This window comes from Centrocercus urophasianus, unplaced genomic scaffold, assembly GCF_019232065.1.
Source record: "Centrocercus urophasianus isolate 14NV4802_14NV808 unplaced genomic scaffold, USGS_Curo_1.0 seq_30, whole genome shotgun sequence".
Classification (NCBI taxonomy): Eukaryota; Metazoa; Chordata; class Aves; order Galliformes; family Phasianidae; genus Centrocercus; species Centrocercus urophasianus.
The window spans coordinates 10,561,339-10,583,363 of record NW_024884867.1 but is presented as its reverse complement, the minus strand read 5'-3'; the positions used below and the strand labels follow the sequence as shown (position 1 = coordinate 10,583,363).

General features: G+C 47.3%; 1 protein-coding gene across 16 annotated transcripts in view; it reads right to left on the bottom strand.

Annotated features, from left to right (window-relative positions):
• Positions 1–21,473, bottom strand: part of FBRSL1 (fibrosin like 1) — a 416,280-nt gene extending 394,807 nt beyond the window's left edge. For all 16 annotated transcript variants that reach the window (XM_042829012.1, XM_042829020.1, XM_042829005.1 and 13 more), the window contains exon 1: positions 21,165–21,473. In XM_042829012.1, coding sequence (XP_042684946.1) covers positions 21,165–21,458 — 294 coding nt within the window. In that variant the 5' untranslated portion in view covers positions 21,459–21,473. The remainder of the gene's footprint in view (positions 1–21,164) is intronic.
• Between the last annotated feature and the right edge of the window lie 552 nt (positions 21,474–22,025).

Below are 22,025 nucleotides of genomic sequence, written 5' to 3'. Positions count from 1 at the left end.
TGCAACACTGTTTATTTCTATCCAAGTCCTCATTTCCGTGGCAGCTACTAAAGGCAGGAGCCGAAGAAGGGAAGGTTTGAAGCCTCTGTAATTAATTCTTAGTGGTTTTACAACAGCTAGAGATTTAAGGTAGACAAGATGCAGCACTGGAATCAGAGGCAAGCTGCTGGGCTCCTCCCTCTGTTTACTCTGGCATCACATAAAATACAGAATTGATTTCTCAAGAAAAATTAAAAAAAATTGGAAAAAACCCATCCCCATATGCCTCATTAACCTACAGAACAAAACTAAACAGGTGTGTTGGGCTGAACATCTCTCACACTCCTCCTGAGCTAGGCCAACAGCATTTAAGATGCTCCTCCGGTCACACGCTACAGAGGAGGAGAGAAAAATCAGCAGTGAAACTGTTCTGATTGGAGGAAAAAAGCAGAGATCCAGAAAGTAAATCTCAAAAGGATGATTAACCTGCACCTTGATGCCCTCTGATAATAGCAATTCATTCTCCAAGTTCTGTAAGAAAAGAACTTCAGGCTGCTTTTAGGCGTCTCCTCATTCCCTCCCTTTGCCTTTGGACTGCTACTAACTCCACGTGCTGCCCTCATACCTCAAGCTGTCCTCTTGCTTGTGAAAACAGCAGTGAAAATCTGCAAAATCCCATGGGAGCTGCACTCCAGGTAAGCTAGCAGCTGAGCGACAGGGCAGCCAGAGACACCCACCAGCCTGTTTCATCATCCAGAGAGCTCAGCCATCCCAGATGTGCAGATGAGGAGCAGTGTGTCATTTCTAGCCATTCAAGTACACTAAATCTTTGTCATCTTTTGTCAGCCTGGCAAACAAAGGTAAAACAAACACTTTGGGCAGGAACTGCTTTGCACTCTTTAATTCTGGACCAACAGAGCAAATAGCTGGTGGCACTCACAGGCAGGATCCCTTCCTGGTGCAGCATGCCTGGCACATTGCTCACATCTGTGCAGCCGCAGCAGGAGCTGCAGATGCTGGTTCCTCATGACAAGGATCCGGAGCCCCAGGCCATGACATGCACAGCCTGCAGAGCCCAATGTCACAGATGCACTGCTCAGCAGTGCACATACTGCACTGCACCCTCAGAATGCCTCAGCAGCCTGCGTGCAGCCAACCTGACCTGCTGTGCCTCATGCTGAGGGCTGCAGAGAGCCACCAGGGGCTGCACAAAGCAGCCAGCACCAAGCACCTCCGTCCCCAGATTCTCCATCGTAAGGAAATCCCAATGCCATGTTTTGCTTTCTCCTTCCTACAAGCAAAGAAATAACACGAAGACTGCTGAAGCCGCAGGCCCAGCTCACAGCAGGAAGGCAGTCCCCCATCTCCTCCCCCCCAGCCCTGGGACGCACACCACAGGGCACAGCAGGGCTAAATGGACGCCTCAGAACAGTTAAACAGCACTGTCAAAATGCAACCCCAGAACACCACAAAAACCTCCACTACAGTAGATCTAAAAACAAAAGAAAAAATGTAAGCACTGCTGAAACAGAGTTGCTACAATGCTAGGATGGGGGGGTGGCAGAAAGGAGAGGAACTTCTCACCAACTCCTTTTAAGGAGGATGATAGCTTTTGCTTTCATTATTTTAGAAAACCAGTAATGATTCAAGGCAGAACACAAGCATATCCAATTTGTCACACAACACCTGCAATCAGCTGAGTCAAAAACCTCAAAACATACAAATGAAACTCCAAACCAAAAACCCTGCTGTTCAGCTCCTTCACTGCAAAGTATATTTCATGATTGTTTAATTAAAGTCATTTTTAGCTTTGCACGACTGCAATCACCAAACATTGTCTCCCTGTCAGCATTTGAGGGACTAACATACTGTTGCCAACAATTAGTACAAATCTGGCTGACATTGTTTTCTCTAAAAATAAACCATGCATGTTAAGAAGCTCGAGAACAAACATGCAAACAAGATTTTAGGATAAAATTTTCATTCTCAGTGGAAACACAGGGTCTACCAGGCACCTTTGCTGCTGGAGAAGTACCACTGGGACATAAACTGGAAGTTCTGGACAGTCTTGATTATGAAGCCTTCTCTCTTTCTGCTCCATTTCTTTCTGAGCAAAGAGAAGATGTTAACACCAGTCTCTTGGCCAAAACTCATTTGGGAAAATCCCTGCCCCATCTGCAACAGCCTGAGGAGTGTGCAAGAAAACAGCCTTGGAAGTCATATTCCCTTGGAAAACTGACTTTTCTCTAATATAAGCCATCACCAAAAAAAGCAACAGACTTGAAATAACTCCACAAACACACAAGCCACTTGGCTTGGTGTAACACAACAGAAAATACAGCAAATAACCGCAGAGCAGCACAGTCCTAGCCTGCAGCAAGTGAGGGGTTTGCTCAAACACAACAGCCATAGGAACAGAAATAAAGGAAAAAAGCTGCTTACCTTTAGAAAGCCTGAGGCATGCAGGGATCTCCAGCAAGATACCCTCACCTCCACTGCCAACCCTTAAATGAGGTCTGGGAAGGGGAGGATTCTGGCTCCACCCCTTCCAATCACTGAGGTACATTGCCTGCACCTGAGCTCCCCTGGGTTGGCCCTGCCTTTCCACCAGGTGCTCCATCACTGCTTCAAGCTGTGACCCAGCAGTCCACTGAATTAAGAACATCTGAGCAGCAAGCATGTGCTTCTACTTGATCCTTTGCTCACCATCCATCTTCAGCTTCAAGACCAAGCCACCAGCCCATAAGTTCCATCCCAGGTGTGGTGGAGGCCCTATAAAGAGGGTTAAACATGACTTGCAGAGAGCAGAAATGACTATCCAGCTCTTTTGAGGAAATAGCTTTTTTTTTTCTTTTTTTTCTTTTTTTTTTTTTTAATACAGACAAACATCTGAAGTAAGAGAAGAAAGCAAGCTTGCTGCTGCCATTTACAAGTAAAGACAGGAAATCAAGAGGCTCAGTGGACCCAATTGGAAGATGAGAAGCAGACACATTCTCCCGTTTGGGAGCCAGCTTGTCCCCTGCCAGCATGGAAGTTCCTTTTCCAGGCAGGCACTGAACACTCTCCCTTACACCACACACAGCACATCATTACAAAACCAACGCTGGAAATCTTTACCAGACCTGAGAAGTTAACATTTTCTGCTCAATAGACAGGAGGTCTATAGCTGCTTGTTTCATACCCTGTTCCCATCTCTGAAGGCTTTTATTCTCTAGAGCAAATTAATCAGGCAGCTTGCGTTCTATGTTCTTTTTCCAGGTCTGGCTCCTCTCTCAGCATCTCTATTGATCTTCGCTCAGTAATCCATTAGCAGAAGGTTTTAGAAATTTGCTGCTTTTATAGTTCCCAGAGAAAGCCAAGTCCAATTTAGGGGGATTGCCAGATTCAAGTTTGAGAGAGCAATTCATCAGGTGAAAGATCACCATTTTTCAAAACACAGCAATACACAAATCCCATTCTGCTGCTCACTCACATATGCCTGCATATCTACTACTCAGTGCTCCTTCCTGCAAAGGAAGGTTTTGAATGACCAGCAGGGAGAACTAGATTGGGAGTGAATGGATGAGAAAGCATCACGTGTCTACAGCCAGCAAAAAAAAGAATTCACTGATGGATGCAAAGGCAACAGGAAAAAGAATGAAGGGAAAGATTGGAGGGTGACATTAATTCTAATAAGTAACTGCACACTCTTTGACAAATTATTTTTTCCCCAAGGCTCCACAAGGTCATCGCTCCGATTTACCTCTGTCACGGTCTCATTGCCTCCCCAGCCCAATGAAGCCATGGCAATGAAGAATATCAGTGCAGCTTCACTGCATTTTTATCAGACATTTAGGTATGTGTATGCAAGAGTTGCCAGGCACCCCAGCTTGCAAAACCAGGGCATAAACCCATACTTGGGAGGAAGCTCTCTCCACTACAGAGCCGACACAGATTGCATAACAAGGTGCTTCCTTGCCCACACCACCACCACAAACACAAGCCGCCTGCATATAGGAAAAAAGTATATATAGTTTTCTTTAAATCCACCACCCATTCCACCTCCCCCTCACTGTAAGCAGTGAAAACAGCTTCTGTCCAGCTGTCACGTGAGATTTGAGCAGATATGACAAGAAAGGCAGCTTTGTGCAGCTCCCTGCCATTCCCCCAGCTACGATGCACGGGGAACGCAGACAGAACGTGATGAGGCAGACGAAGCAAACCAGCAGCACAACAAACGCTGTGCGCGCTGACCATGCTAGCCACCTCTGCCTCCCACCCCCACGCTGTGCACCCACCTGCTTAGCATGGATGCTTATTGAAAAGGCTCAGGCTAAACAGCAGGAATAAAGCCCCAATAGAGCATTTTTCCCAAGGTAGGATTCCCTTTCAGCAGTGACCAAGCAGTCTGCAGGTACCAGAGGTTACACAGCCCATGAGAAAGAGAACAGCACTGCCCTACACCTGCACTTTCCCCACTCGTTTGAGACCTGAGAGGCCTGCAGGTTCCCAGCAGCCCAGCATTCATAACGTTGTCCCAAAGCCTTGGAGATGTACTGACTCAAAACCAGGAGGGAACGACTCATAGCATAAAGCTGATGAGCTGCTTCTGTGACAGGGGCTGCAGGGGCTGCAGAGACACGCAGCCTGTAAACACATCTCCAGAAATACTCAAGAACACAGCCTGGAAGAGGAGCTGCCTTCAGTATTCCATTTTTCTTCTCAAGATTAAAGACAAATTCTGCATCTTGTCACCAGAAGCTTTAAGGCAGCAGACCCATTAGGGAGGAAACACCTCCAATAGTTACAAAACCACACTCCAAGGCCACCAAGCCACCTTTTGCCTCCAAAATTCTTCAGCATCCACACAAAACTCATCCCCTCAAACTCTCCAGTATTTACACAACAACCAGAAGAGCTGCGGGGCAGAGAAGAAAACTCCTGTGCCTGCAGAGCAGTGTTACTTGGCAGCCCTCCGGCACACGAGATGCAGAAATCCCAAGGGCAGCACACACTGATAGGAATCTGCTCTGGGCACAGCTCTCACACTGCGGGGATTCCCAGGGCTGCAGCAGTGCCCAAGCCAGGTAGGCTGGAGGAATTCAACAGCGTTTTACAGAACCAAGCAGAAGAAAGAAAGGGTTAGCAGGGAAAGCAATAATCATGAGCAACCTATTGCCTGCTGTCTGAGCTGTCATACTGATTCAGCTAAAGGACTGGGGAGAGCAAGGAGGAAGGAATTTTGGTAACTAAATCCTGAGAATATAAAAGAAAGTGGGGGAGAAGAGAACGATGACAGCATTGATGTTTAGCAGCAAAAGATGCTTGTTTACTCTTACAGCAACAAAAATACAGTTACTAAACAGGTGGAGAGAAGACCCTCTGAAAAGGAACAGCTGAGAGATTGATTTGAGAAGGAGAAAAAGCTCATTCTGAAGGAGTGAAAAGCTCTACCCCTTGTAGCTATTTGCAGCTAGCAGAATACACTGGATTTCTTGCCTTTATCGCCACAAACAAGAGCCTGTTTGTAATGTAAAGCTGCAAGTTACACGGCCAGTACCAGTGTCTGTTCCTTTATACTTCATCTCCCAATTTTATCATAAACAAACACACAGCTTACGGTTGCCTATAAATTTCATCCTCAAACTCTTCAGAACAAAACACCATGTACTTTAATCTTAATGTACTTCCTATCAAAAAAGATCCTGCATGCAGGGCTTACAACTACTCAGCAGTAGAAGTGCCGTGAGATAAGTTATCCTTGTTTTACAGAAGAAACAGAGGAACAGAGATTATGTAACTTATCTAGAGAAGGAGGGGAGGAGGGTGGAAAAAGCGTGACCTGCCCCATTTTCAACTCTGATTTTTCCAGTACCCCAAGCTGCGCTGAAACTGCTTTGGAGGGGCTCCTCAGCAGTTACTGGAAGAAAAATCTGTTGAAATGAAGCTTGACAGCCAGTTTTATTAAAACTCCTCACATGCTGATTCCAGCATTTGAAATGTAAAAAGCCTCCCAAGTTAAAACAGCTCGGATAACTTAAAGTGAGGTGCTTGTGCACCTGCAATTGTTCTTACAGTATGTTTTACACAAAACTGGGAGCCTGCACAGGTGCTCTGTTTGAAAACCATATGGTGTGACCAGGGGCCAGTCCCAAAAGAACAGGCGAGGGAACAAACAGGAGTTTGCAAAAAAAAATAATCATAATAATCTAAGACAGGTCCAGTTGTTTTCTGTCCATGGCAGAGAAGAAATACATATGCTGAGGCAGGTACGTGCACGCACATGCACTATTACAGCCAGAATATGATGCAAAGCAAGGAACGCCTTCAGCTCCCTGCCAAGGTTGGTCACGCCGTGCAGACAGGTGGATACAGCAGCCTCCTCAGAACCTGCCTTCTAACGCACGACTTTATTATCAGTCTGTGATCATGTTGCCACTTATAGGAAAATAAAGATATGATTTCCTTAGAAGTGCATCTCAACTTATCATCTGTATTCCCCGAACACTCCAGAAGGCTGCTGCAGGCTGGACGAGGCATTGTTTTGCAGATCCTTAATGGGGTTACGTTTCTAACAGCCTCTTCTTCTCATCCAAAGAGCAAAGGCTTAAAGAGTTTAAATTTGGCATAGCAAACTACTTGCATACACATTAAATAATTTATTTGCTACAATGTTGCAAGATACTGCTTTATTAGCTTAATTTGTCTTTGGCAGCACTGGAGACCGAGGTAACTACAGCTGAGTAGCTGGAGCCCATATGAAAAAAATGGGTTTTTTAAAGAGTATCTTGTTATTCTTGCACTTGCAAACTGCTTTTTATTTGTTTGTTTTTAAAAAGGCTTGCTGATTTGAAGCAAATGGAGCTTTAAAAAGCTAGCTGGCTGTTGGAAAATATTTTAGACCATTTCTCCACTTCAAAGAGTGTTCACATCAGAGATTCTGCAAAGTCCACAGCATGCTAAATTGACACAAATCCCAGACAGAAACAGAGCTTATATTTAACCTAATAGCAAAATACAGCTATCTGAATTATTAATATTGTTCAAATTAAGATTTCACTTAGCTCTCTAGGTGTACGGTATTAAATCAAATAACCATCTTGTTAATTTGCAGCACACCCATGTAGCCAAGATCAAAATCAGGCAGGACAGGGAAACTCGGCGCCAGCGAAGGCAGAGTTATGACACGACTTCAAGGAGGCAGGGCTTCACCCTCGGTCACTCCACGCTGCTTTGGTTTATTTTTCCTTCTTTCCTCCAGCTCTTTTTCCCTTCCTATCTCTTATGAAACGCACTGACGAGTTCCCAGCCCTTGAACAGCATTTTCTCCAGCTATGCAGCAGAGAACCGCGATACAAATGAAATCTGTGTTGTGGGTTCCACAGAGCTGGGACCACTTTACACAGCTCTGTCACACATTTACAAAAAGAAGGAGAAAAGACTACAATAAAGTGAGCCATCTTGTCCCCTGCAAGAGTGAAAAGGCTTTGAGAGTGAAAAATACCAAGCAGCTCATCGTAATCTTTAATGATGAATCTCTCATCCATTTATTTCGCTTCCTGCTCCCAAGCAGACCAGACCGAAACTCGACATCAGATCTACACGAAACGCTGTGCCTAATCTGCAAACCAGTTACCATGACTGCACATGCAAATTGGTCAGATAAAAGCCAGTCAGAGGAATAATTGGCTATTTGGAGGTACAAAATGACTAATCTATCACAGCCACCACATAAGTGTTTTTCCCTCCGCTTCATAATTGCACCACTTAATTCCCCAAGTCCAGCCTAATATTTGGGATGCAATGTGGAGCAGCGAATGCCCTAACGAAGCAGAAGCAGCCAGGCTCTGCTCAGAGCCCCACAGCCACAGAGCACGAGCACAGCCACTCTGCCTGCATCCCAACAGTGCTACAGAACATCAGCCCATTTTCCCAGTGGTTTCAAACACATCTTGTTCCAAAATGACAGATCCTCTGAAAAGTGCAGAAAGCCATCAGCTCTGAGAAGCCCAGCTCTGGTCTTCCTACTGCTGTTTGTGCCACCACCTCCCCTTGGAAACACAGCTACCCCTCAAACAGAGCATCTTTCTCACCCGACTCTCAGCATCACATTGCCAATGATTTCCTTACAAACACTGACTTCTAAAAATCATAACTGTGCAGAACTTCAATGTTTTCTTGCCTACCAGAAGTTTGGCACAAACATTCTGTAGAACCGCAGCTCTCCAGGAACTCTGATCCAGCGTTCTCATTGCTCCAACCAGTTTCATTCCAGGTCCTTATGACTGAGGCGGGAGCAAAGCATTACTGATCTTTCCTCACTGTGAGACAACAGAGACAGAGGACAAATGATTCCCTTACTAGCAAGCACAAAGACTAGCCAGCTTCAGCTTTAACTCAGCTCCAGGCATTTCACTGCTAGAAGGACTCAATTTTTAATACTTTCTTTGTGAGATGTGAAATCAAATCAAGTGAGGCAGACTTTTAGAAGAATAGAAGAATAATATGAAGAGAAACAATTCACACAACATAATCTGAGTCTTTAATAGAAACAGACAACTCTATTCATTGGTTCTGTAGAACAGAAAGAAATCTAACTCAGTTCCCTGATGGCATCAGGCTTACCTGTATGAACAGCAATGAGCCATCACACAGCCACGCTCTGCTATCAGGGTAACTCTGCTTGGGGCAGGGGGTCACAGGTCTAACACCAAAGCACGGTCTTGGCAGCTCTGATTACACATTACACGTGCAGCTATAACAGAGAACACGATTTCCCATCCTGCACAGAATCTGCTTTAAGCACACAGGCAGCACTTGCATTCCTGATTGAGCCGTAAGCTATTGCCTGTCAGCTAATAAACAGAAAGCCGTGCTGTGGGCCTGCCTACCCGCCCAGGGCACCGCAGAGCAGGGCTGTACAGAGCCTCACACTCGGCTGCTGAGGCTTCAAGGATGCCATGCCAACAAGCTTTCTATTAAACACTTCAACAACGCAGTAAAGTTCAAGCCTTCAATGTTTTCCTTTCTAGGCACAGAGAAAACGGATCAGTTGCTAGCAGTGAATTGCTTCCCTATGCTTCAGGCATTCCCATCTGTATCTTCATTTATATCTAGACCATTTGTATTCAACCCGCTAGTTTCACATTCTTGCTGCTCTCCTTAACAGAGGCAAAAAGGCAGCGGTGAGCCCACACCACCAAAACCTGAGACTGCCAATGACAGCTCACAGCTCCCTGCACCCAAGCTCCAAGCACGTCCCACCAGTGAGCTGGGGCCCAGGCCAGCCATCCCCTGCAAGTGGGCTGCAGCCCGGCCCAGCAGCTCTCTCCCACGCCAGGTGCCTTCTGATCTCCTTTCCTTGGGCTTTCTGATGAATCTGTATGCGCCGCTGAAGATGAGATTTGGCATGTGTGCTCTGATTTAAAACCCCTCTGCCCACATGTGCTAATCCCCTGTGGCAACTCACTATGCCACACATGACCTCCAGTGCCATGATTTGACAAGGTCAATGACTACTGTGCCGCAGAGGTTACATGTGCTCACTGAAGTTTCCAATGTGCACACAAGAGGGTTCCTCCCTTTCTGTTAATGCAATTAAATGCTTTTTATTTAGAAATTTGCACAATTCCTGTGCAATTTTCTCACCCTCCCCACACAACCAGCCTCCATTAAAACCATTTTCTGCAGCAGAGTCATCTTTTGGCTGGGCTCAAACACTGATCTTATCCTCCCAACACTTTCTTCAATCCCTCTGTGGGATTACAGCAAGGAAAAGTGACACTGATGAGGAGAGCTGCTTCTTCCCCCACTCTCTGGATTTAATATTCAGAATGCACTTCTTCATACAGCACAAGCACCAGAAACAAGTTGAGGAAGAAAGAAAGGAGAAGAAAAGAAGGCTAAAGAGAAAGAATTCTTGTGTAAACTGAGCTGTAAAAGCCATGTACAGACTGAACTAGTTTTAACCTTCTGACATCAACAGGGTTAGAGACCTCTTTCACTTGAAGCACCTGGCATAGCACAAACAAGAGACTCTTTCTCCCCACCATATTGAAATTAATCACTAAAAGCTAAAAGGTGGAAGGAAACCAGGTTTTCAGAGCAATTGAATTGCTCTGAACTTTCTTTCTTCCTAGTAACCCACTCCCATTGGAGTGTCCCATCCCAACCCACATTTGGCCACCTCAACCCAACACCCACAGGCTGAACTGAGAGCAGCACAGAAAGCACCAGTGCAGCATCATCACCATTCTACACTGCCCATCCCTGTCCGTGTCACCACCCAGGTGACCCAAACCGTGGGGTGAACCTGGCCACAGCCCCACTGCAGAGGCTCAACCCAAAACAGCAGAGTGGTTTCTTTCATCCTCTCCCCCTGTGCCAGCCTAAATACTGGTGCTGGCACACAGGAGGCAACAGGACCAGGCAGGGGAGGACCATCCCCTGCAGCAAAGGCAGACAGCAATGTCAGATCACAGCCACTGCTGTGCCTCCCTGCCACTGTGCAGTGGGAATTCCCAGGCAGCACGGACACCCAACAGGGCAGCTCTGCACAAGGCTACCTGCCAAAAGCACGGGGACGGAGCCACGGAACAAAAGGGAAAATAAGGTCAAAGCAACAACAAAAAAGAAAACACAAAATGAGAAGCAGCCGAGATGAGAGAGATGACAGATACAGACGCAGACGTGAAAACCCCAACAGGCTGCTCGTTAGCGCTGAAGTCGAGCACATGGAAAATGAGAAGAATTTACTTCTTCCTCAGCCGGAATGTTTGCATAATTGTCACTTTCAATTTTACATAATTCCTTTTTCTGCACATTTGTTTCATGTCTAGGCCACCGTGCATGAAATAAATCCCTGTACTGGAGCACGGCCTGTCTGCACAACGCACAGCACCGAGGAGCTCGGGTTTCCCATTTATTCCCCTCTTACGTTCCAAGCAGGTGTGAACAATGCTTTATCGGCCCTAAAACAGAATCAGCCACACAGCTATCTGCCCAGCTGGGACATGTTTGCCTAGGCAGATTTTTCTCAAACCATAAAGCAAAGTGACTAATTACTTCAGCATTAGTCAGATGCCATTTTCCCCTTCGCTCCAAAGGGCACAGTGAACCCGGGATAAGCGCTGCACCAACAGGTAACAGCCTGAACTTGTGAGGTGTTTGTTTTTATTCAAAATCACATGCATCACTTTGGGTATAGGTTCAATGTTCTTTGCATTTAGTGCTGATGCCCTGGTGTCCTGTTATAAAAGCTGCATTACAAACCCAGATACAGAAATATCAACCCTAATTAGGTCTTTTAGAAACACATTTTTATAACAAAATCTACATCAAAAAGTGGGGGCAAAGGATGAACATTCAACATTAAGAGGAGCAGCACTAAGTAACCGGGCACTCCATCTCATTCTTTAATTAATGAGAGACAAACCATTTCCATGGCCATGACCTAAAGGGAATACAACACTGTCTTTATTCGGGCTAAATAAAACAGAAAACAATGATTAAACACTGTTAAACACAGATGATATTTGAAGTTCATTCAGCTTTAAAACTTGACAACACATTATCAGAGGAACTAGATAGTCTAAAAAAAAAAAAATATCTGTACATCACTGCACTTTACCTTACAATTCAGCTGTAACCCAAACTGGCCTGGAAGGTACCTGTATCCCCCAGAAGATATGGTTGTTGCTAGCTGGCAGCCACCTGGGAAACATGAGCTATAAGACGTCAATTCGCTGATCAGAAAGATGTCCGACCATTTCTCTTCCCTTCACCAGCTCATGAACATGTTGCAAGACAGCTGCACTGGCTCTTTTCGACATGCTTCCATCACCAGGAAGACATAGCCAGCTGCATGCCCAGCCCAGGGGCAGTGCCAGCCAAGATGCCATCAGCAGAGCAGCCTCACACCACAGCTGACCCTTCCCAGCCCCAAAATACAGGCAGAGATGCTCCAGTACAGCTGCTAAAACACACCACGCTATCTCTTCCCCCAGGCTTGTATTCTTATTGGCATGCTTTTTGTGTCTCGGTTTGTGCTGTAGGCACAGACTCATTATTCCTACAGTATTCAGCTGAGACCGAGTGAAGAATCACATTTTGCTTATGTTCTCAACCTCGCAAAGGTACTACTTTGAAAAACACCAGTGACTTCAGCTGCTAAACATTTATAAACAGGGAACGGGAATTTTAACATACACATGCACAGAGGGAGGGAGATGTAAAAGAACAAAAAGAATTCATGTATCGCTTGAGACAAAAATCTATTCCTCCATCTCAGCACTTGTTCCTTTTCTCCCAGGCAAGTGCACTGAAACAGTGAAAATTCACTTGCTGTAACGAGCAGAAAATCAGAATTACATAAAAATCATGCAAATAAAAAAAAAGACAATGCTGGAAAGGTACATTTGCTTGCAAGATGCGTTCCAGGCGAAGCTGCTCACTCACTAGCCCTGACACCAGAGCAACACAGTGCTCAAAACAAACAACTCCAAGGAAGCCCTTAGAGCCCACAGCACAGGGGAGGCAGCTGGAGGGCTGCAGCATGGAGCCCAGCACCTGCAGCCCTGCGCACAGAGGTGCCAGCCCTCAGCCCCCCCTCCCAGGTGGGAATCCACGCTCAGCCACGCCAGCACCATCGCTGCGCTCCTCTGGGCACTGCGTGGGTGAGGCTAAGAACCCTAAGATGTATTCTCTGAAAACAGCTGCTTTCCCTCCCCCTGCAACTTCAGAAATAATTCCTGGGAAGCATTCATGAAAACAAACTACCCATAGATGTTTAATCTGAGCTCATGATCTGGGAACTTACTTTACACATAGGCCCTTGTTGCACCGGATCACAACCTCTCCTTTGGAAATGGCACATTCTATACCTGCCAAAACACAGGCTCATTTCTTAGAACTGAAGGTCTGGTGCTAACATAAAGCTTTAGAAAACCTCATCTCCAGCAGCTGCTGAAAAGATCACCTTCCCCACAAACAGACCCAGTGACAAGGACCTCAGGGCCCTGCTTGTGCCCTCAGGGTCAGCACCCACCAGGGCAATGGTAATCAGGCTGGAGTGGGTTTATCAGCACGTTCGATGTAATCAGCAGCATTACTACACACCCATTATAATGAATGTACAGACATCTGTGCAGTGTGATGGACGAGCTGATAGCAGGCACGTTATAGAATCCATCTGGTTGGAAAACCATTGTCATTTTCAGCTAAAAATCACATTAGCAAACTTACATCACAACTTGGTGCTATTTAGCTTCAGACTGGATTCCCAGAGCAAATGCTATTCTTTTTCCTGTAGAGAATCTTGCAAAATATTCAGTAATGCAACATTAATAGCAGCATGATTTTTTTCCCCTTTTTAATGCACCAAATGCTTTGGTGCTTCTGAGAAAAAAAGGAAGGAGATTTTTGCCTATGTTGCAAGAAAACCTCTCTTGAGATATGGGTCTGTTCTGCATCAGGAGAGTTCCCTCGTAACCACATGAGCGAGTGCTTCTGTGAGAAGCAAGTCTATAAATCCAGGGCACCGGTAAGGAAAAGCTGAAGGCTGGGGGAGCTTCGGTTCTTCAACTCCAGACCTGTGCTTCAGGGGTAACTGAAGCTCGGGAAAATCTAGTGCTGAGTTTCCACGCACCAGGGGCTGAATGTGAGCCAAGGGCTGCCCAGGGCAGCGGACAGCACAGCCATGGCTCTGAGCACCTCAGGGGCAGGACCTGCCCAAAGTCCAACAGGAAGCCCGTGGCCGAGTCAGAAAGAAAACCCCATTATCTTGCCTTCCGGTCCCCTCTGCTAACCGCCAGACCACAGAACACTTTTATTGTAGGATAACGTTACAACAAATAGCTATTTTCTGTTAGCAGAAAACCCACTCTGTAGTTTTACTTTTAACATTCATTTATACTCTGACTCCATAGGAATGCAAGCCAGTCCTGTGACGCAGCATAAACAACATCTCCCTCCTTTCCATGCCCCAGTTTTATTAAGTAATCCCCATAAAAGCAATTACCGAGCTTTGCACTGAAAAATAACCAGAAAAAAAAAAAAGACAGCAAATTCTATGTATCTTCATTTGCATATGGATTCCCTCCCTCCCCCTGTCTAAGGTTTTTGCCATGAGGTCTTTTATGTCTCTTACAATAATCATATAATTATATGATTCCTAAAGTACATGCTGGCAACACTTCAGGGGATTTTAGTCATTACAGGTGACAAGACTTCTCCCCGTCTAATGCTCGCTCGAATTTCCTTCCACTCCATTCAGACGAGACGAAGAACTGAGCGACAGCCACCAGTCTCAGATGGGTTTTGGGGTCTCTTCCCTCTCCACAACGGACCCGGGCAGCCAGATAGAAATAAACTGCAATGAACTCCAACTGGAAAGAAGCATTTTTTCAATTAAGTGGCCCATCATTTTTCCCAGGCACTACGTCCAACTATTTTAATGGCTTTCATATTTTTTTCTTTAATTTTACAATCTGAAAGAAACGCCAAGGTTCCAAAGACCAAGAATGCTGCAATTCCATTTCTTCCATTGGTTGCAAGTTATTAACAAGCTGTCAAAACACCATAATCATTTTATATAAGTTTGGCTGATTCCATAAACATCTCCTAGCTGCACAGAACCCTGATTCCTGCTCCCCCTATGTGCAGCATGTACTGGGCTGGAGGGAATAAAGCGGCTGCATGTCCTCAGACAGCAGCACACAAGACATTTATGAGCCCAAAAACATCAACAGCAACAGTATATTTATTAGCTGATGCACTTGGCAACACTGTAAGGTCCAATAAGACATTGCTTGCCCTAATTTTTTTTTTTTTTTTTTTTTTTTTTTTTTTTTTTTAGCTCTTCAGTAGATAGAAGAGTTACCAGTGAGCAAACTACAGTCTCACTGTCCAACAGGAGGGGGTCAGGATGTGACCTGGGTGTCCAGCAGCGTGCCAGCCAGCAGCCTCAAACCCAAGCTGTGCTGTATGCTTCCTCCAGCCCAAGCACATCCTCACCAAGCAGAGCCCAAACCAGGGAACTGGCTGCAGAGCAAATCAATCTACATCGAAGTGCGAAACAAGAAAGAAAACACCGAACAACTACAGGTGTTGTTACAGACCTAGAACGAACATCTGTTGTAAGGGAAAATAATACAATGATACTCAACAGCAAACACCACAAGCACTGCATTTGGATGATAGACAAAAGTGCAGCACAGAGACATTCACGAACGTGCACTTCTCATAGCACACCCAGAAGAAAGCACCAACACCATCCTGCTCCGTCAGCAGTTCCCCAGGCCCAGTGACAGAGCCTGAGAGCCCCTGCAATAGAGCATTTCACTTCCAACTGCCACATCCATGTGGCACAGCTATACATAGGCAGCACAAGATTAAAAAAGCTTTGCTCTGAGCACAAAGGAGAAAGAGGGACGGTGCCATAAGCCCATGTTTTGCAGCCAGCAGCGCAGGGAAATCATTTTGATCCCTTCAATCCCCTTATCCATGCCAACCACTGACCTTGCAGATGCAACTTTTGTTCAAGTTTAGTCTCTTTTTGGCTCGAAGCAAGACAGTGCTACAAAGGAAATGCTCTCTGTTCATCCTGGAGCACCAAGTGCTATACACAGAGCTGCCTCAATGCCAGCTTTCACCTGATATTTCTGAACTTTAGATCCAGAACAGCAAAGTTACAGACTGAGGCAGGCTGTCCTCATGGCAGGGCGCTCCCCATCCCTGGTGGCTCCAAAGTGCTCACCCCTCTCCTCTGTTTCACACCTATCGGGTCAATAACACAAAGATTGGCTCTCCTTTCAGCATCTCAACAGCATTCTTAAAATTTCATTAGCTTTGGAGGAGGCCGGTTTTCAAAGAGAGGGAACAGAGCTCGTAAAATTGCATTCAGAGCTTGCAAGGAACGTGACTGGAGCAAAGCTCCCATGGTGCTGGAACACAGCAAAGCCAGGAGATATTTAAATGGCAAGAGCCACTTCACCTACATAAAACTCTTTTATACCTTTACGGTGATAAACTGGAGGCATTAAAGTGCAGTGAATTGGAAATTGTTCTCACTTACAGCAGGATGTTCACATACAACTGATACTGAGGTGCAAGTCCTCCACACCGTATTTCAAAACTTTATTTTAAAAGAAAAAAAAAATTACTGCATGGGGCAGGACGGGCTGCTTTGAGATGCTGTTTGCTTCCAGAGCTTCCTGCAGTGCTGCAGGCACAGAGTGACCTGCAGACCTTCTTCACCGAGTTAGGATCCGTACAGGTGAAGGGAAGCAGCCTGCAGTGCCAGACAGCTCAGCTCTGCACAACCAGGAAACAAGAGAGCAGGAGGATATCAGAATGAAACCACCACCCCAAAGCTCACAGTCGCAGGAAGCAGTGCGAGCACCGTGGGCACCGCTGTGTGAGTGTGGCTCTGCAGCCCAGGCACTGCATCTCCATCACTCGGTGCATTTTTAAAGAGCTACAGTAGAGCGATCCATCAGCCAAGCAAGCAGGAATCTCAGAGAAACAGCGCAGCGCCCAGCTCGCCCCATCCCTCCCAGCTCCCTTGCACTGTTATTTTCCCAGAAAGAAACATTGTAATACTCAGCCCCATTCTGGGAAATAATTGAGGCAAAATATAAAAAGTGCACGTCCTTGACATACTGGGAGGACAAAGAAGATCTCGCTTTCCATTAGACAAGCAGCCAAGCACACTGCTACACGCAAACACTAACTTGGGTCCAGTACCATCTACTATTTGGATTAAGTGGAACACTAGCTACACTAGGGCCCTTTTATCCAAAAATCCTGCCTGTGTAATATATAATACCCTGGTTTTTTACATGTTATTATTATTAAGGATAATGAGACACTGCAGCAAGCTCCATCCCACCTTTCACCCCAGCTTTCAGCCCACTGAAGAAAGGCTGAGCTTTGAAAGGCCTGAGTATCCCACAGCCCGGCCTGGGCTGAGCACACCACTTCCTCCCCATGACACTGCAGCTATGCTCAATGGCACTGCTGCTGCTGATGGCACGCTGGAGAGCTGGGCGAGCAGGCACTGGCCTTGGCAGGGCTGAACTCACAGCTCCTGTGCAAGTGACCCCACACCAGGTGACAATGCCACCAGCCGACCCAACCTGCACGCTACCGTACCCAGCAAGGCTCACTAGTGGGGCAAAGCACTCCAACGAGAGCCAGACCCCCGCCCAGCACCGCATCACCTCGCAGCACGGTGCAGGCACCCAGACATCTCTGCTCAGGGCTGAGCAGGCACCCTGGCATCCCAGAGCCATCCTGTTTTAGAACCATAGAATGGGTTGAGTCAGAAGGGACCTCAAAGATCATCTCACTCCAGCCCCCAAGTTCTGTACTCAGGACCTCTCACACCTTGATAGCGACAAAAACACACCAAGAGTACCTGCTTCAGACTGAAAACCAACAGCGATGAGAGCAATTGGCAATTAAGTAGAAGGAAAATAAATGCTTAAGCCTAGGAGCTTGTTTCAAACTTCAGGTTAGCCATGAAAAAGCTACACTGCGAAATACAGGGAGATCCAATGAACCAGAAGCTGCACAGCCAGGCCAGCAGCCCCAGCACAGACCGCTGGAGCAGGAAGCTGCAGTTACATGCACTGCTTTTCTTATCAGTGGGAGATCAGAGCACCAGCACACACAAGAGCAGCCTTATCAGAACAGCAGCTGAAGAACCCAAGGACGCTGTCTAGAACCTGCTGGCACCGCGTGGGTTCCCTGAACCCTGTGACACCAACGACAGAGCAGTCACTGGGGGGGAGTCACCGTGCTCAGCCCCTGGAGTCAGGAGCCAGAGGGAACCAGCACCCCATGGTGGGCACAGGGTCAATGTCTGCTCCAGTCAGGGACCTGCTGCTGCCCAATGCCTGCCTGCACGTGGGTCCTCCAGGAGATGCTATAAATAGGTTAAACATTCCTTTAAAAAAAGAAATACGCACAGCTCTTACACACACACACACACCCAGAAAGTTAAAATTTCCACACAGTGTTCCAAAGCCTTGCTGGAATTTGTAAAATTGATAAACAAAAGCCAAAAGGAAAACACAACCCCTCATCTTTATGACTACTTTGGGAGAACAATTGCTCTCCAAGATCGCATTCATTAACATGCTGATGAAGTTCCCTTTTAGGGCTGTTTTTTGTACTTGAAAGGAACAGCGATGATCAGAGAGCCCTCAGCCACCACTCACTCATTTCACTTCTCTCACTCTGATTCACCAATCACCTCCACGAATAATGAGCAGCTTCATCTGAACATAACAAGCCATACTCTCTCCCCTCCGTCCCATTCATTTCAGGAGGTGCCCAAAAATCCCCATCCATCTCCTGGGCTGCAGCTCGCTGTGATGACCAGCAATGGGCAAACCCAACGTCCTGGCTTTTAGCCCCAGCGTCGTGCCCAAGGGAGATGAGCACCCCTGCACACGTACCAGTGGGGCACAGCCTGAAAGGGAGTCACATTTATCACAGAAGGTTCAGGGAAAGGAAGTGAAAACACAAGCCTCCTCTTCCTGGGCTCTGTCCATGGGCTCTGCTTGTTTTTCCTTCAAATAAATAAATGTCAAATCTGTCTTTACCTGATGGGGTTAAAGCCAGGGAGATGTAGGTCGAACCACAGGTGGGTATCACAGAAGCAAGATGCGATATTTTCAGATGAAAACTGCCACACCGGTTAAATGAGATGCCCCAAATGCCTGGTATTCACACCAAAGAGCTACAAGAGGCTTCACAAAGCACTCATGCTAACTGCCCCCATCACCAGGTCAGTGCGCAGGAGCCACAGAGCACCCTGTGCTTACAGGAACACCACTGCTGAGGATTTTCTGAAGTGGGCAAGGGGAATTCACAGCATTTTGAGATAAAAACAAACAAAAAAACCCTTACGTCTTCCCAACACTTCTGTCATAAAATTCTGCCTAAGTACTCAGATTTAATTTCCAGGGGGAAACCCAAAGCCGTGCTAGCACAGGTCACCTCACCACCTAGGGACAAACACACCTAGAGGAAGAACGCAAAGAGGGACCGCAACACGCTATCACGGACACAACAAAGGTTCTGTTTAGGATTAGAAATCAAACAAAGCAGACTTTGGTACTCCAGTATGGCCCTCGATCCATGCACTCACTTATATCCTTTCTCCCTCTCCACCAACACAAAGAGGTTTCAATTCTCACTTATTTTCAAAATCTCATCAGAGCAGATTTTAAGTACTCCAACAAAAAACATGTATATGAACACAGACTGAAAGGCTGATCTCCTCCAAACCAGAAGAAAACCACCTGTTGCAGCCAAGCACACCACAGCCCCAGTCCCACAGCACAAAGTGACCCCGCAGCACCAGCCAACCACACGGGCACACGCTGCCGACCAGCAGTCGTGCCTCAACAACCCCCTTCACCTGCTGCTCCGCTGGGCAGCACCCATGGACAAGTTGAAATCCACACCACACTGAGCGGTTTCCTCTTTTTTGTGTGTCACTGCCATTTATGAATCAGACACGGACATCAGAGCGCTGGGAGCATCTCCTGGCCCCATACCTGCAGGAAACACTCCTCTAGAGGAACCTGCTACCCTGAGGTGCTGGAGCATGCACGCACCCCTGCATGCAAGGGAATAATAGGAATCCATTTATTTCAGCTGCTAGCGTATAACATTTCAGAGAGGACCGCTCAAAAAGATCTGTATATCATTTTACTGAAGGACAAAACAACATAGTGCTCCCACAGACAGATGTCCACAGGGGTGAACAAAGTTTAAGGTCACCTCTCAGCCCCTTATCGAGGTTCCAGCCCCATCGATGCAATAACAGGGCGCATCCCATTGAAAAAGCACCGAGTTTTCCCTCCAGCTCTACAGGGACCACACTGCTCTCATCTGAATTCTATTTCCTGATAATGTGCTCATTGTGGGGGAAAATTTCTGCAAGATGAACGTTACTTTCTGCACTGACAGCTCGGTGGAGGCTGGGGGCTCTAATTGGACCTCTCTGCTGTTGGGGATTTGGCTAAGAGCACACCCATGAAAAAAAAATAATAATAATACAGTTTTGTGGCATGTTTTAGGCACACAAGCAGATCCCCAGTTTGTTATCAGCTATGTTAGACAAAATACTGGCCTTCCTGCCAGGACAACACCCCACAAGTGACAACGTGAAGGCCAACCACCAGCACAGCACACACACCTGGTGCTGCTCAGGGACCGCTCAGCTCCACTCTGCACTGGGGCGAAGGGAGTGCGGGCCCCCCAGGATCTGCCCCCAACACTGGGGCTGAGGTTTCCCATGCAGGACAGCACAGAGGTGACACACAGATGGGATCCTGAAGTGAAGCAGCACAGCTCCCACTGCAACGTTGGGATCGTCCAGCAGTCCGTGCAACACCCTTCATCAACACACAGCAGCAGGACACCTGCAGCACCCCAAGCTCTCCCTCATGTGTGTCAGAGGGAGCAGACGGAGACACGGGTTGCTCTTGAGATCCACATCCCAGGGCTCCCCAAGCGCCCCAATGGGTGCACACAAACAGAGCAAAAACCAAAAGCCAAAGCTGTAGTTTGTCAATGCCCCTCTGAAAACATTGGATTTCCTGCTCTGCTCGACTCAGCCCAGACAAGGCAGGCAGTATTTGCTCAGCAAATATTGTTTGTAATAAGTTAGACAAGCAATATTTTTTGCCAGCCTATTAACACCAGAAAAATATGTACAGTCAACAAGAGATGAAGAATTTGTTCAATTACTTCAAAAATGGGAATTACAGCCGAGGGATTATTATCCATTTAAACATCTCTTTTCCACAAAATGTCAAACGCTGGCCATTTGCTAACCATCTCAGGATCAAGTCACATTTTGGCACGGGGCAAACACAAACTCTGAGAGCTGGGGGGGCCCCGCGCCATGGGACCACCCCAGCACCGCCGCAGCCCTCCTGTCCTGAGAGAGGGCAAGCAGGGGGCACCGCCTGCAGCAAGCTGCCCCCCCCAGCAAACATGGGGATTAACACACATAAACGGGCACTGACAACATTCAGCATTCTGAAAGCACAATGCTTTTTTTTTTTTTCCCCCCGCCAAAATTTTTTTTTTTTTTTTTTTTTCCCCCCCCCCCCTCCAACGGAAGAGGGGAAAAAACCCTCCTCCCCACCCCCCCCCCCCCCCCACACCGCCCTTTCGGCTCTTACCTCCAGCGCTTCCAGCGTGTTGAAGCTGGCTATGGCAAAGCCATCGATCAGGTCCTCTTCCTGGGAGCTGGACTCGCGGCGGCGGCGGCGCGGGGGCCGCGCGGTGCGGGCGGCGGGCGGGGGGCCGCGCGGGGCCGTGCAGTTCTGGGCGCCGTTCTCCTTGCCGGGGCTCGGCTCCTTCTCGGAGCCCGACGAGGGGCTCTGGTTGCGGGGGTCGCGGGCCGCCGCCTCCCGCCGCCGCACGCGGTCCCGCTGCGACCTCGACCTCCGGCTCTGCCGGATTTTCCCATCCATTTCCGAAGAGGAGGCAAAGCAAAAATAAAATAATAAAAATATATATTTTAAAAAAAAAAAAATAAAAGATGAGAAAAAAAGAAGAGGGGAGGGGGGGGGGGGGGGGGGGGGGGGGGGGGGGGGGGGGGGGGGGGTTAAAAGTGGCCCCCCTCCAACTCTCCGCTTCCCCTCTCCAAACCCCGCAGCCCTTTAAAAACAACAATAATAATAATAATTTAAGAAAAAAAATAAAAAAAAAAAATCAACACCACCAACAACAAAAATCCTGCTGTTCAGCGCCTCGGATCCAGGGCGATGGTAATCCACAGAGCAAGGCTGGGTGGCGGCGGGGCGAGCGGCACACACACACCAAAAATATTAAATCCACGGAATGACCTTGACAAATTTCCACCCCCCTGCCTCCCCCCACCCCCCCAAAAAAAAGCAGAGACGGGAAGAGGAGGGGAGAACAGAGAGGAGGGGGGGGTCTATCTGGATCAGGACGAGGACAGCTCGGCTTCACTCGGCGCGGAAGAGAGAGGCAGATCCAGGAGGCTCCGACCCGGCTCGGGATAATCCAGGCGCGGC